This window comes from Muscardinus avellanarius (assembly GCF_963383645.1).
Source record: "Muscardinus avellanarius genome assembly, chromosome: 17".
In the NCBI taxonomy this organism is placed as follows: Eukaryota; Metazoa; Chordata; class Mammalia; order Rodentia; family Gliridae; genus Muscardinus; species Muscardinus avellanarius.
The window spans coordinates 7,788,136-7,805,621 of NC_137803.1; the positions used below are offsets into that span (position 1 = coordinate 7,788,136).

Consider the following 17,486-nt stretch of genomic DNA (forward strand, 5'->3'; position numbering starts at 1 on the left):
AGATGGAAAGCCCTGGAGAACATTATGTTAAGTGAGATCAGCCAAGCACAGAAGGAGAAGGTACATATGTTTCCTCTAATATGCCCAAACTAGGAAACACAGAGGATACCAGTGGGACTTCAGATAATGAAGGGGAAATATCAGCAAAGTTTGAATGGAAAGATAGGAGAGGAGGAAGGCTTATCTTGATTAATGAGGGTCTACATCTGAACATGTGTAATATTATGAATATGACATGGTTAACCTGGACAACCATTGGTGGGAGGGGGGAAGGGAAAACGGAGGTGGGGGGGAGAGGGCACCAAATATAGTTTAAATGTATACTATTTATGTTCAATAAAAAAAATTGTTAAAAGAAAGAAAAAAACAAAAAAAGTAAACTATACTACAAAGCCATTTAAATAAAAACAGCATGTTACTGGAAAAAAAAAACAGATACATAGACCAATGGAATAGAATGGAAGACCCAGAAACAAGTCCACATGCCTTCAGCCATTTGATTTTTGACAAAGGGGCCGAAAACATACACTGGAGAAAAAATAGCCTGTTCAACAAATGGTGTTGGCAAAACTGGTTAACCATACGCAGAAAATTGGAAATTAATCCCACTTTCTCACCCTGTACAAAAGTCAATTCAAGATGGATCAAAGACTTGGAAATCAAATCAGAGACCTTGAAGCTCCCTGAAGAGGGCACAGGTCCAACACTGCAACACACAGGCACATATAAACATTTTCTCAACAAGACGCGAAAGGCACAACAAATTAAAAGGCAAATCAATACGTGGGATTGTATGAAACTGAAGAGTTTCTGTTCAGCAAAGGAAACTATCAAGAACCTCAACTGAGAGCCAACAGAATGGGAGAAGATTTTTGCCACCTACACCTCCAATAGAGGACTAATATCTAGAATATACAGAGAACTCAAGATACTCAACACTAAGAAAACAAAGCATCCAATAACAAAATGGGCAAATGAACTAAATAGACACTTCACAAAAGAAGAAATTCAAATGGCCAATAAATGCATAAAAAAATGCTCAACATCACTGGCAATCAGAGAGATGCAAATCAAAACTACCCTGAGATTTCACCTAACTCCAACTAGAGTGGCAATCATTCAAAACACACACAACAACAGATGCTGGCGAGGATGTGGAGAAGTGGGAACTCTAAGACATTGTTTTTGGGATTGCAAATTAGTGCAACCACTTTGGAAAACAGTATGGAGAATCCTCAGAAGAATGGGAGCAAATCTACCATTCGATACAGCAACACCACTTCTGGGTATCTACCGAAAAGATAGGAAACCTAAATACCAAACTAATGCATGTGTATCTATGTTCATAGCTGCACAATTCACCATAGCCAAACTGTGGAACCAGCCAAGATGTCTATCAACAAATGAATGGATTACAAAACTGTGGGATATGTACACAATGGAATTTTACTCAGCCATTAAAAAAACAACTCAATTACATCATTTTCAGGGAAATGGATGGAACTGGAGGACATTATGCTAAGTGAGATTAGTCAGTCACAAAAAATAAGAAAGCAGATGCTTTCACTAATATGTGAGAGTTAGGGAGAAATGGGTCATAGGAGGAACTCTAGATGAAAAAGGAAATCCTATGGATGAGCAAACAAGGGAACCTAAAGGAGGAGAAAGGAGGGGGGAAGAGGAAAATGTCTAAGACACATAATGTACTTAAACATATCGAAGTCAACCACTAAGTCAAGCAAGGTAAGGAGGGACGGGGAGAGAATGGGATGGGAATTGGGTAGGGGTTAAATCAGTGATGTGTACAGGTATGTACACACAAATTTTTACCCCAATATGATGTATGAATATAATACACCAATGAAAATTTTTAAAAAATGGGGTAAAATATTTCCAAATTCTATATCTGAAGGTATATTAATATTCCAGATAGAAATCCTAAAAATTAGCAACAATAAAAGCAAACAATACAATTTAGAAATAGGTAAAAGACTAAAATAAATGATGAATCTCCAAAGATTTTAACCAATAAACACATGAATATATTATTCTTTGCTTAGTTGTATGCTAGAGGAAAAATTTTGTTTCTGTTTCTGTTGTGTATTAACTATTCCTTCTTTGTAGTTAATCTCTTTGAGTATTTTCTCTATTGCTGGTTTTGAAGACATAAATTCCTTCAGTTTCTGTTTGTCATGGAAGCTTCTTATTTCCCCATCTAATTTGATAGATAGTTGTGCTGGGTAGGAAATTTTTGGCTAGACATTGTTTTCTTTCAGAATTTGGAATATGTTACTCCAAGCCCTTCTGGCTTTCATGACTTGGTTTGGGAAGTCTGGAGTGATTCTAATTGGTTTGTCTCTGAATGTCACTTGGCCTTTTGTTTTTGTTGCTTTTAAGAATCTCTGCTTGGCTTCTACATTGGTCATTTTGACAGTTATGTGGCGTGGGGAACCTCTTCTCTGATCCTGTCTAAAGGGAGTTCTATACGTTTCCTGGACATGTGTATCAATCTCTTGTTCTATGTTTGGAAATTTTTCTGCTATTATTTCTTTGAAGATATTATTGATCCCTTTGGTTTCACCTTCTTTTCCCTCCTCTATTCCAATTATTCTTAGGTTAGCTCTCTTAAAATGGGCCCATATTTCTTCAATGTCAGATTCCTGCTGTCTGATTTTTTTCCCTAAGTTATAAATTATGCATTCATTTTTGGAGTGATCCTTTTCTAGGAACAAGATTCTATTCTTCATGTGGTCTAATCAATTGTTTATACTTTGAATTGAGGCCTTTACCTCAATGATTGCATCCATTATGTCTTTTAGACTCTCTCGAAATTCTTTTCAAAGTTCCTGTATTATTTCGACAATTATATTCCTGATTTGATCTTCTGGAGATCTCTGAATTTCTGTGTCATCAGGTTCTGATAATATGGGGTTGTGGGCATTCATTGCTCTATTGTTGTTTCTCTTGTCCATGATTTCAGAAGTTTCCACCTTCCCTGGATCACTACGACTTCACTTAGGGTGCTCTGTATCTCGAGTCTGTGGTAATCTCTCAGACCCAGGGACATTATCAAAGGCCCTGGATGTGCAGTACAGGGATTTCTCGTTTAGGGGCTGCAATTTCACTCACTGTTATTGTGCTTGTTATCAGGAGTTATTGAAGGTGCGGTGAACTCACTGTCGCTGCTGACAATATGGCACTGCTGCCACGCCCTCGGCCGTGAGGCTGGAGCTGCTGGCAATATGGCGTAGCTGCCACACCCTCGGCCATGAGGCTGGCACTGCTGCCAATATGGAGCCACTGTTATGCCCTTGGTTGTGATGCTGACATATTTCTTTTCTGGTTTTGAGCTCTGTTCTGAGTCCCTGGAAGGCATGATGAGCTTGACCACTGGGAGTTTTAGGCGTTCTTTGTGCTGAAAGAACTGCTGAATTATACCTGAATGATCTGCAGCTGCTCACTTCAGCTCCTTGTTTACCTTCTTCTCTGGATCCTGGTGCTGTGAGGGAAGATGGTGCTGGCGGGGCCCCGCTGCTGCATTGCAGGCTTGATTTCTGGTTTCTGGTGTTCTTCTATTCTTTTTTTTCTCTGTCCCTTGTGTTTACATATTTCATTTCTTTGCTGATGCCATTTTCTGGCTATGAAAAGCGCTGATTTTGTGGCAGTAGTGATCGAGTTTTAGCAGGGCTCCTAAGCGCTACTTTTCTAGGTCACCATCTTCTCGGAAGTCCATCTCAACATCTTAAAGACCATCTTCAATAGGCCCACAGCCAACATCATATTAAATGGGGAAAAACTTTGAGAATTTTCCCTAAAAACAGGAATAAGATGCAGATTTTATTCCTTATCACCAGTTATTTACAATACAGAACCTGAGACTCTAGCCAGAGTAATAAGGCAAGAAAAGGAAATTTAAAAAAGTACAAACAGGAAAAGAACTAAAACTTTCACTGTGTCGATGACATACTATACTTAGAAGATCTAACAAACTTAACCAAAAGGCCTATAGAACTGATGAACAAATTCAATAAAGTGTCTGGATATAACATTAATCTTAAAAATAGAAAGATTTTCTGTATACCAACCATAAATCCAATGAAAAAGAAATCCAGAAAACGTTCCACACAGGATATTGCACACAAAAATAAAATACTTAGAAATGAACTTAACCAACAAGGTAAAATACCTCTACAAAGAAAATTATAAACCATTGAGAAAATAAATCAAAGAAGACCTTAGAAGATGGAAATATCTTCCATGTTCATGGATAGAATAAATAGCATCAAAATGGTCATACTTCCAAAAGTGATATACAGATACAATGAAATACCCATTAAATTACCAAGGTCATTCCTCACAAACATAAAAAAGTCAGTCCTTAAATTCATTTGAAACAACAACAAAAAAAAATCCAGAATAACCAAAGTAGTTCTCAGCAACCAGAACCATGCAGGAGGAATGATAATACCTGACTTTAAACTATACTACAAAGCCATAGTAACAAAAACAGAATTTAAAAAAATATTCATTTTTTAAAGAAATAAAGACAATTTAGATTACTTAGGATTTCTATACCCTTTTCTACCAAAACACCTTCTCACCTGGATGCAGGAGTGAGAAGCCATCATGATACATTTTGATGCATGATGGAAGGGGGTCACCTTGTTCTACAGGAGTCATTCTCTATGGAGGAGTCACCAAGGAGCTTCCACTGAGTTGATTATACAATAAATCAACTGGCTTCATTGCCATGATAAAATCAAGTGTTTCATTGCTTAACAAAATTTATGATGGTGATAGCTTACTCATAGTTAGACTTTTTTTCATACTGGGGATGGAACCCAGAGAATTCTACCTCCGATCTCTACCCCCAGCCCTATATTGTATTCTTTATTTTGAAACAGGGTCTCACTGAATTGCAAAAGGCCTCACTAAGTATCTGGGGCTGTCTGGGAAATGGGATCCTCCTGTCTCAGACTCCAAAATGACAGGATTACAAGCATGGGCCACCACACTTGGCTTCATAGTTTTAAGACTTAGAAAGTGTGATATTTCTTTATTTTTCTTTATTATTATTATTTTTTTGGTGGTGGTACTGGGGTTCCTGGAAACCCTTCTACCTCCGGGCTACACTCCCAGACCTATAATTATACTTTTGTATTTGGAAACAGGGTCTCTTAATCCAGCCCACACAGCTGGCTTCTGACCTGTGCGATCCTCCTGTCTCCACCTCCCAAGCGCAGGAATTACAAGCGTGTGCCACCACGCCTGGCTGAAAGTGTGATATTTCAAGTAGACAAAGACCATGAGAAAATACTGCTCCACACAGTACAAGATATTTGATAGCACATAATTTTGACTACTTGAGAGAAGGAATTTTCTTACTCTTATTTTGTATTCCCTTGTACCACTGTGCAGGTCATTAAACAGCAAATCAGCATGTTTATAGACTTACTCATTGTTAATAGGTAGATAACCTCTTAAAAACGCTTCAGTTAGCCGGGCATGGTGGCGCACGCTTATAATCCCCACGCTTGGGAGGCAGAGACAGGAGGATCGCGCTGGTTCGGAGCCAGCCTTGCTGGCTTAAGAGACCCTGTTTCAAAATAAAAAATATAAAATAGGTCTGGGAGTGTAGCCCGGAGATAGAAGGGCTTCCAGGAACCCCAGTACCGCAAAAAAAAAAAAGCTTCAGTTAAGTCATTTAATATCAACTTTTTCATTATCTTTATCAATGATGGAAATAAAAACATATACTTTTAATTGACATCATTTTAGTACATTTTTTGTTCAGTATTGTTTAGAGAAAAATATACGGTATTATTCATAATGCTTGAAAAACACTTTTTATATAAAATTTTTTAAACGAGAATAGAAATGTAGCCTGATTTAGATTATGGAGATATATTTAATTATGTTTATTGATGTGACATTCAGAAAACAGATTATTAACAAGGGAGAAAACAAGGCTTTAAAACCATGTGATGTCAGAAGTTCATGTTGAATTCCTTCTCTGAGTTGAGAAATGTTTGTCAAACCACCATTTCTCATTAAAGTTTGTTTCCCTAAAAGTCCACTAACAATTATAAATTATTTCTGTTTAAGGAAATGAAAGTAAATGCTTCAGTTGCTTGCGCAGCCATATAGATCTTTGCTCATATAGATCTTTGTAATTAAACCTTGTAAAATCTTTTAAATCATATTAAAATATATAAGCACTTTTTATCTGATCAACATGAATTCTACATGGCCTAGTTTTAAGACTGAGAAGTCAATTAAAACTTTTACCTTCTTATTTTGCAGCAGATTCGTGATAAATGGAATGTAATACATATCAGATAGGGTATTATTTTGGTTCCCTTCCAGTCCCCTATCTATACTATTATGTAGTTGATAGCATAGGCCTGCATTTCATTTTAAATAAAAGAGTTATCAAGGGTATTTAAATATTTTTTCATACTTGGAACTTTGTTTTTAAGAATTTTGTGCATTTAGAGGATATCTCTTAAAAGAAACAGGTTGGAGGCCTGAAATCCTACGCTTATGGTCATAGAATTTGGGGATTTGGGAAGTTATCAAATTGAGGGAGACTGTCCTCAGAAAAGCATTAGTTCAGCTTCTACAAAGAATGGACTATATATGAATTAAGTTTTACTACCGTTAACCTTCATAAGCCCGTGAAATTGTTTTTGGAATTAAACCAACTGCTCCATTTACAAGAATGTACCAAGTGATGGAGACTGAGTTTGCGATTTCTAGGAACATGTGGTTTCTTTGTTGAGCCTCACTGCATCTTCTTTTAGGACGTCTTCTGCATTTTCCCTTCTACCTCCAAACATTGGTTCCCATACAGAGTGCACGCCCCAGTTTTAGACTGCCCAAGTCTCCAGCCAATGGACCTGGCATTTCTCAGCCCGTAAGACCAATTGCTTGACTCTGCTTCCCAGATTTGCTTCTCAGTGACACAGGTCATAATAAACACACAGCAGCGATTGCTAGTGTGAATTAAATTTTTTTCCAACTTAATTTTGACACAATGTAGTTAGACATAGTATGGACTATAAAATGTCACCTGAGCTAGGTATGAAAATTTACTGTCTTGACAAATACTGCAAATCTTATAATTATTCAAAATCATTCCTAGGCCACTATCATAAAAATGAGCATTTTCCTGGAGGCTGTGTATGTTCTTGGTCCAGTTTTTAGCATTCTACATGGATTAGTGCCTATAGACTTCAGTGCAACTAAATGCAAGGAACCATTATATCCCCATGTAACAACAACAACAACAACAACAACAACAACAACAACAACAACAAACAGGATACTCAGAGTTTAAAGACCTTGTCATTGTTACACAGCCAGTGAGTGGTGGTGCTGGAAAGTGGGTCCAGGACCCAAACTGGCTTCTCTCCTGGATGGCAGACAATTGTGTTTGCATGAACGCACCCTTAACATTTCCTTCATGAAAGATAATTTAAGTCACACTACTTATTGGAATTTTCTATGCTTAGAACAACTATGCTTAAAGAACTTTAACTGACAACTAAAGACCAAATGATTATTAATTCTCACTGGGATGAGCAACAACAGATTGGGACATGGTTTGACGATCTTTTTGCAGGGCCTTCAGACCATTTGAAAGTTTGCATTTATATTTTCCCTTGATTTGATCCACCATGAAAAGCATATTAATTAGATAATTGTTTCAAGGGTTTAAATTGAACCCAAATATTTCTATAAGACTAAGTATTACTTGATAATTCTTCAACAGATCCTACAGTCACAAATTAATAAACCCAGTAATGTTCAAGCTAAGTCATCCACTCCCATGGAGGGTCAATGGCCTCCATTTGACCTTCTGCCTTTTAATATATTCTAGATAAGGGGATAAAGATAAATATGTAGTATTGGGGAAATTAGAAATTCTTTCAGAATATGCAGTAAGAACAATGTTAAGATTGTTAACCTTTTTTCTTTTCATAGAAAAGAGAATTTTTTTCTATATTTTAAAATACTATATTGAATCTTTTTTGTAGTACTGAGGATTGAATTCAGGGGCATTCTACCTTTGATATATACCCCAGCCATATATTTTTTTTTATGTTGAAACAGGGTCTCTCTAAGTTTTGATGGTTGATCTCAAACCTACATTCCTTCTGTCTTAGCCTTCCATGCCTAGATATTATGTATAATTTAAAAAATAAATATAATTCTAGGTAAAAACTTCATAATGTTAAACTGGAAGAGACACTGGTGTGACCTATTATGTGTCCTATGAGGATGAGTAGGTTTCTCAAACCACACCTGTCCTCTCAGTGATGAAAGCCCCTGCATCATTCCTCAGAAAGAATCTTCACCTCTTAAGATTATAGTCAACAACCGTTCTGTTGTTTGCATTTCAAAGGAATAACGTTTATAAAGTTTTTAAAGCTAGTTGTAACTTTTCTTACTTCAGATCCTTTACTAAATTGTTTCTTACTGATTCTAAAACTGTAGTATAGCTTCAGAACAGGATGCTAGACAAATCATTTTATTGGTAAACAATGTAAGGTCCTTCTGCAAGCATTTTATTATTGGCTCTGAAATATAGAAAGCAAAACCTAAAAGTTTCAGACCATCTAGGGTGAAGATAAAGATGAAAAAAAAGTGAAATATTTCCTGGTGGTATTTTAATTTTCCTAGTTTTTTTTTTTTTGGTCCACATTTGGAATAATGCAGTTATTGGTGTAACTGCAGATAGAGAGAAACAGAGAGAGGGTGGCTCTCATTTCATTCCCTAGATTCTCCAGCCCTCGTTGGTTACCAAGACAATACATCATATATAGGAGCGTAAATGCAGTGCAAGGTTATAAATAACTTCTGCGATATGATGAGTAGGGTATCGGGAAGAGAAGATGAAAGGCTGGACCTTGCAGGCTTAGTAATGAGGGTGAGCTCCTGGGACAGGGCAGGAGTGGAAACCGAGGCACTCTGTGAATAGACCACATACACACAATGCACATCAGACCCCAGGGACAGTCATTTCCAAGCCGTTAGGTTACAGAGGAAGGAGCCTTACCCGGGCTTTCTGTTCCATTTCTAGCATTAATCTTTCATGCTGTTCAGCTATGGCCAGTGTCGCAGAATGGACCTTCTGATAGATCATTTCTCCTTCCCTTGTTTGAAAAGTGAATAGTCCTTCTCCTGTGTCACACATTCTGTGAGAATAGAGATAGGGAAAGAGATGGGTCTCCATGTGTTCCAGTGCGTTACAGTTCTCCATGTAAAAGACGCCTTAGCCCTCTGGTCACCAGCTCCTTGCTTAAGTAGCGAATAGGAGGCAGATTCATCCTGAGCAAACCAACCAACAAGTGCATTTTGCACTGGTACATGAGAAGGGAGCTGAGAAAAAAACTCATGAGATTTTGATTTTCAGAGATGAAGGATTTGCCATGGTATGAAGGAACAGAAGTGACTTGGATCATTGTAGTACATTCCTTCTCATTAAGACAATACAAGCCAAATGGTTATTTGTTGTTGATGTTGTTGTTGTTGGGCATTTGTTGGTAACATAATAGCACTATAAAATTGTATTTCTTGAATTTTAAAGAACTTAAGCAAAGTCTACAATTTTAAAACTCATTAGAACCAAGAAGAGTTCCAATGAGTTTTAAAACTACAGATTATATATTTTCTTAATGTATGGCTTGGCATACATAGGCTGAATATTTTTTTAGATGACTGATTCATTTTTTTTTTGCAGGATTGGACATTTAGGGGCATTCTATCTCAAAGCTATACCTCTAGGCCTATTTTTAAATATTTTTAAAATAGAGTTTGAAATAGAGTTTCACTAAGTTGATGAGGGTCTCACTAAGTTGCTGAGGCTGGCCTTGAACCTATGATCTTCCTGTCTTAGCTTCCCAAGTAGTGAGATTACAGGTATATGCCACCATGACTGGTTTAACTAATTCTTAAATATGTCTTGGAAACAACATGGAATAAAAGAGAATTTATTGAGTATGAGAATATTTGCTGTGTACATTGTCTCTGCCAATCATAGGCAGTTTGAGTTTGGGCAAGTTGTTCAACTTACTGACACGTTCTTTCTGTATCTCTAAAAAAAGAATAATAAGGCCATTTCACAATCTTCATGGTAGTTAGAAGAGTTGGTACACATACATGAAAATACCAATGTCAGTTTCCATGTCCTATATTAAGAAGGGTGTTTGGGCATGTCCAGGGTACAGCACCAAATGCTATATGCAGTGTCACTGTCAACATGATTAACATTATGATGTTGGACTATAATGCACCAATAAAAGTATATAAAAATATATATGTATATATAATAGAATTGAGCTGGTCATGGTGGCACACGCTTGTAATCCAGTACTTTGGAGGCTGAGAAAGAAGGATCACAGATTTGCCACCTACCTCAGCTACTCAGTGAGACCTTCCTCAACTTAGTGAGACCTTATTTCAAAATAAAGAATAAAATATAGTGCTGGGAGTGTAGTTTGGAGGTATAATGCCCCTGGGTTCAATCCCCAGTACCACAAAAAGAGTTGATACACAAGTAATTATAATGTTGCTTAATGCATAGTATGTGATCAAAATGTTGATCATTGCATTTGCATAGAACTGTTTGGAACCAAACATAAGAAAAATCTGGAAGTAACGAAACATAATCCAGCCTGAAAAATGACTGGATTAATTTTATTGTTATCTGCTAATATGACAGATTATGCTATTATGGTATAGTATTTGGGGAAGACTATTACCTATTTATTGCTATGTCATTTCTGAGAACTAAAATTACTACTATATACATTCAACAGGAAAACAGTCAAGATATAAGTTATTTTTCAATTATTTAATTATAATTTTTTTGTAGTATAAGGGAAGGAACTCCAGGACATTCTACCTATGAGTTATGCCCCCAGCCCTTTTTTATTCTTTATTTTGAAACGGGGTCTCACTGAGTTGCAAAGGGCCTTACTAAGTAGCTGAGGCTGTCTGAGAACCGCGATCCTCCTGTCTCAACCTCCCAAATGCTGGGATTACAAGCGTGTGCCACCATGCCTGGCTTATAATTATCTTTTTAAAGCATAACTTTTATTGGGAAAACTCACTGACATGTTGTTATTATAACTATAGGTAAGCTTTATTAACAATGGCTATTTCTAAAAAAAGAAATATTCACATGAATACATCAGGACAGGTTTTAATCATAATTGAAGGCTTCTTGGAATGGCCCACTTGACATCAGTATGATATTAATATTCAGATATTGGATATAATAACTGGACTGTTGTGGATCCATTATTGTTTTGAACCCAGAGGCATTCTACACAGACAATAACATCAAAAGATATGCAGGTTATGACATCAAAATATTCAAGAGACCAAACTATATTTTCAAGCACCAGGAAGATTTAGGATTGTTCTTCATGATTCTCCAGAGAGTTTTCAGTAGTAGAAAAGGAAGGTGTCAGAAGGCTACAGCCATTGCGAGGCTGTGACTGCCATCCCTCAGGGCCCCGGGGAGCAGTGCCTGGCTTCTGTGAATGTGATCTCAATAAAATTCACACAGCGTGAAATGGAAAGTCTGGGGGCAAAAAATGAAGTTTTTGCAAAGTGAAACAAATGAGCTTTCTTTGTTGATTCAGGGATGTAAGGAAACTGGGTAGCATCAGCAAAGCCATTTATGAGTCCCGAGCTTCTTGTTGGAGGGCAAGTTCTGTGCACCATCCTCTGAGAAACACTACCTATTACCCTCCGGAAAGGAGATAATGAAGACACAACCGTTATTTCATACTCATAGGTAGAATGCCCTGGAGTTCCTTCCCTTATACTACAAAAAAATTATAATTAAATAATTGAAAAATAACTTATATCTTGACTGTTTTCCTGTTGAATGTATATAGTAGTAATTTTAGTTCTCAGAAATGACATAGCAATAAATAGGTAATAGTCTTCCCCAAATACTATACCATAATAGCATAATAATCTGTGTCACAATTCTCCTATGGGACTGGGTCATGTTTATGAATTTTGTTAGTCATGCTGAAATGAGCAATTTTAGATTTATTTTTTTCCTGCTTAAAATGTGTTCTCTGGGGCTGGTAGGGGACAGGGATGAGACTTTCTTACATCTGTTATTATTTATTATTATTATTATTATTATTATTAATTATTATTATATTTTGTGATACCGGGGATGGAACTCAGGGACACTCTTCTTTTGAGCTACACCTCCAGCCTTATTATTTATTCTTTATTTTGAAACAGGGTCTCACTTAGTTGCAAAGGGCCTCACCAAATAGATGAGGCTATTCGAGAACTGTGATCCTCCTGTCTCAGCCTCCCAAATGCTGGGATGTTTTTTGTTTTGCGGTACTGGGGATTGAACCCAGGGGCACTCTACCTCTTCTTTGAGCTCCACTCCCAACTCTATTTTATTTTTTATTTTAAAACAGAGTCTCACTAAGTTCTATTTTGAAACAGAGTCTCATCAAGTTGCCGAGGGCCTCACTAAGTTGAGGAGACTGGCCTCCAACCTGCAATCCTCCTGTTTTGGCCTTTTAAGTACTGACATTACAGGCATGTGTTACCACACCTGGCTTTTTATCTGCATAAACAGTTTGGTGGTAGCAAGCCAGTACTAGAAGAAATGACAGGGAGAATGAGGGAATCATCTAGATGGCTTGAATCTTGCTCTTCAAACTGAGGTCTAAGCATAGCAGACCAAGAGTTCATTCATAGGACTGAATGAGAATCTTCATGTTGAAAATGTCCCCAGGTGGTTCATAGACTCATTATGTTACCTGGAGTTCAGATGAGGACAAATGAGAAGAACTGTAATATATAGAACTGAAGGTTAGAAAGGACAAAATGGAAAAACAGAAATGACAAAAAAGGTGTGTGCGGAGATGCAGAAAACTGAAAAAAAAAAAATCCTTTTCTAACTTCGTAGGAGCAAAGACAGAGGTGCTTGTTACACTTGAATGTCCTAACTTCCTGGCCACAAGGATGGCATTCAACAGGTGCAATTATTTTGCAAAACAGTGAAAATATGAGGAGGTATGTTTGTCCTGACTCCAAACTAGAATTCACTTGACATTTAAAGGGAATTGCAAATATTATCTCTCTTTGTACTTGACAAGGTATTTGCACAAAATTAATGTGTTTTCCTATCTAAAACAAAATGCTGAAGAATACAATCTTGAAGGTCTCTTCTCTCTCTGAGCCATAGCCCAAAGCCTCATAATGATTCAACGAGGAGAGTGGGACTAACACTGGTTTTGAGTTTTGTTGGCTTGGTTGTTTTGGGTTTGGTTTTTTGCTGTTTATTTTTTAATCAGAATAGATTTATTTATTTTTTATATTTAATTTTTTATTGGTGCATTGTAGTCATACATCTTAATGGGATAAAAGAGTTGTGGATACATCCATGCACACATCACCCAGTTAGCCCTTACTTGACCCCATCCTATCCCCTTCCCATCCTCCTGTTGTTCATTTTTGATGCTGTGATATAAGAAGAATTGTAACAGTCTAGATTCAAAATATGAGGGCACAAATTTGAACCATCCTACCATGGTCTGTCATATAAATTGATGGCATATTTCTCCAATGGCTACTCACAAGCCAGATACCTCCTAAGAATAAAGAAGGGGGAGAAATACACATGAATCTTGGTCTTGGAGAATTTTAAGGAAGCGAGGGAGGAAAAGCTTGTGTCAGAGGCACTCAGTGTGGTTGGTGTGGGGCCAGGCCCTGAGGAGGTGCTGCAGGGACTGACCTGAAAGAGGTCTTTGCCCATTAACTCCTTACCAGTAACATGGGAGCATCAATATCCTATCATAGTTTCCTTCTTAAGATTACAGAAAAGTAATATTTGTGACAGGGGGCAGGTAAGGACCAACATAGCAGCCTGGGTTACTCAAACCCTGAGCATTCTATGGTAAGGAATGCTTTCAGGGAGGGTTTTTGACTGGCTCCTGGGATATAACCTCTGAGGCTCTGGAATATTCTGCCTGTTTATATATTTGAGGAACTGGGCTAAGCTGGACCAGTTTGACCAGATAGGTTGAACCCAACAATGTAGATGAGGGTGAGCAGCTGTTTTGTACAGATAAAGGCTTCTGGAGCAGCTAGGGGAGTTCTATGGGTCTTGCCTGTCATGGATTAGACCCCAGCAGAGCCATTGCAACCATGACTAGAGACCTTCTCCTGCTGGTAACAATTCATGTGTGAACTCACTGCCATTGCAGGGAGTTTAAGTATTTCCTGCAAAGCATTCCTGGGAGGGGCCTGGAAGCTCCTGCCTCATGTTTCTGGTTATTTCTGTTTGCAAATTTTAGCCTGAATGTCTCATGGTGGTCAACCACATTACGAGTATATAAGCTTTTCCTGAGTCTCCTGAATCTTTGAGTAAATCTAAGGCCTGAGATGGTCTTGGGCATCCTTTGTTTGGGACAGCTGCCCTATGGTAAGCTATTGAAGTATTTTGATACAATAGGAATCTGAAAGTTCTTGTCTGTTTCCTAAGTGGCTGTTTATCAGATTTCATTTTTCTAGCATCTTCCCTTTCCTTATACCACTGTACTACTCAGGTCCAGAATTGCTTGAAATAACAGCATTGCTAGTCTTGCTTTTATTATGTCCTAAGAAATAAGCAATAACAGGAGATTACGGAGATACTTGTACCTGTAGGAACCTGAACTCCAACAAAGTGCTCCACTCTTCATGGGTTTTATAGTTGACGTCAATATAAAACAGCAGGAACATGCAGGGCCCAGGAAGCAATGTTACTGCATAAAAAAGTTCCACCACGCAACAATTTTTTTTTTTCTGGTGGTACTGGAGGTGGAACCCAGAGGCTTTCTACCTCCGGGATATACTCCCAGACCTATTTAACACTTTATTTGGAAACAGGGTCTCACTAAGTTGCTGAGAGCCTCACTAAGTAGCTGAGGCTGGCTTCGAACCTGTGCGATCCTCCTGTCTCAGCCTCCCAGGAGCGGGGATTACAAGTGTGTGCCACCACGCCTGGCCCACCATGCAACTATTAAGCCAATACATTCCTTTTCCTTTCTCCTGTATTGATGGTGGCTTTGAAATGCCACTATTATTTGCTCATCTATAGTTTATCCTTCTTCGTCTAGAGTTCATCCTATGAGTTCAAACTATACATGCACAAATACGGCAACCTAACAGGGAGATGGGAGGGAGAAAGAGGGAAATTTCCTCATGTACATGATATACAATCACAAACATATCAAAGTCCATCACTAATTCAAACATGAGAAGGAGGGAGGAGGAGGGAATTGGGTGGGAATTAAGAAATGGCTAATTGAGTGATGTGTGTGTGTATGCCTCCACCATCTTGTACTCCATTAAGATGTATGACTACCATGCAAGTGAAAGAAATTTACCCAGTTAAAAATTAGAAAGATATATTAAATAAATAAACATGAACGGGGCATGGTGGTGCATGCTTTTAACTCCATATACTTGAGAGGCTGAGACAAGATGATCACAGATTCAAGGCTACCTCCAGCTATTTAACAAATCTGCTGGTAATTTAGTAAGTCCCTGTTTCAAAATAAAAATTAAAAGGGCTGGAAGTGAGCTGAGGGTAATGGCTCACCCTTATAATTTAGTACTTGGGAAGCTGAGGTAAGAGATTCCTGGCTGGCCTCAGGAACTCAGTTAGTCTCTTTGCAACATAGTAAGACCTGTTTCAAAATAAAATAATAGAATAGAATAGAATAGGGGGTGTAGCTAAGAGGCAGAATGTCTCTAGATTCAATCTCCAGCACCATAAACAAATATACAGAAAGAAAAAAAACATGGGCTGGGGTATAGCTCCGAGGTAGAGAAGTAGAATGCCCCTAGGCTCAATCCCTTATACTACACACAATAAATAAAAGTAGATGCCTTAAAATAATTGTCTGTTAGAATACTTGCTTTCAAAAGTATCTTCCCTGTGTGAAAGCTAGTTTGTCTATTTTCTATCTGTCCTTAGCTTACAAATAAGCTTACAAATTCCTACAAAAATAAAAAATTCTCTATGGATCTCTAAAAATTTTGCTACAGTTGAACTAGATGATCTCTGGAAATCTGTCCATCGTCACAGCTATATAATTTCATCCTCACATTGAGCCTTTCAATGTAGTGTGTATATTTAATAACCACTGAGTGTCCTTCCTACACAGCAATTATAACCTCGAGTGCTGGAGTATATCAGGAGCATCATCCTGAGAACCTGGCAGTGTTTCTCTTCAGGATTTAAAATTTAATGTTTAATTATAGAAAGTAATGAAACTCTTAAAAGCATGGCTTTTCTTCAGAGCAGTTTAAACCAATTAACACTTTTATTGTGTTAACAGTTTAAATCTTTATTGTCACTTAATGATGCTAACAGTTTCCTTTTCTTTAGCAGATATGAAAACATCAGTTACTCTCTGAGAGCTCTGGCCAGCCAAAGATAGATCTGTGCTGCGAAACTATGAATAACGCAGACAGACAGCTACAAAGTCACAGAATGTCCAGAAGTAGAAAGTAGCTCCAATTCCAAATGATATGTGACCAAAATAAAATCTTAAATCAGTGAAATTCAACATTGTATTTAATGTTGGCCATTCAAATGAAAAAAAGTTTAAATTTATGTCTTTATCTCCATTGGCATTAATTCCAGAGAAGGCAAGTGAAAGAAAAAAAAGAAGAAGCAATAGAAGAAAATAGTAGAGTTCCTATCTACAGTCAGAAAGGAAAAGGGATTTCAAGCTAGCATTCGAATAAAAGAGGAAAAAGAAAAGATGGATAAATATTTCTGCAAAAATATTTTTAAAATAGAAATTACAAGCTATCTCAAGGCCACTAAATATTGAAAAATATTTGGAACACACAACACTGAAAATTTTCATCCATAAGAGTGTATTAATGATTTAATGTTTTTTTTCATAGTGTTCCTTGAGCATTAAATAAATTAATGTATGTAAATCACTTCAGGGAATTATAGACATGCCCCACCATGCCAAGATGATTGGTCAATTCTTAAACAAGGGTACATTATTATGAACACACACACACACACACACTCACACTCACACACACTCACACATTTATATTTACATTTAATCTATTTCCAGTGTGGTGCAGAATTTTTTGGTCTGATTTTCAAGAGAACCAGCTTTACTCAGAATTCTGGCTTGTTCTCAAAATTACAACAATGACCGTAGCGATAATGATAATAATAGCCAACATTCCTGCTTTATGGAATTGTGCCAGCCTCAGTAAGACAGGTGCACCGCCTCCCTGAGCTGCATAAGACCCTACAAAGCACTCTACAGCTCTCCATATTGCACAAGACAATCATACGGAGATTGACAACATTAAGAGATGTATGGCTGACCTGTGGTCTGTACTCAGCCACTGAGGTTTTGTACTGTAGGCTTATACCCTTAAGCCAATTACATTCATTCACAGTGAAA

The 17,486-nt window shown here is 37.5% G+C and overlaps 1 protein-coding gene across 1 annotated transcript in view; it reads right to left on the reverse strand.

Moving 5' to 3' along the window:
* The window catches only part of DOK6 (docking protein 6), a gene marked incomplete at both ends in the record, with an annotated part of 403,347 nt that overhangs the window by 98,173 nt on the left and 287,688 nt on the right, over positions 1–17,486 (reverse strand). Inside the window, one exon of the mRNA XM_080714802.1 lies at positions 9,062–9,200. Coding sequence (XP_080570928.1) covers positions 9,062–9,200 — 139 coding nt within the window. The remainder of the gene's footprint in view (positions 1–9,061; positions 9,201–17,486) is intronic.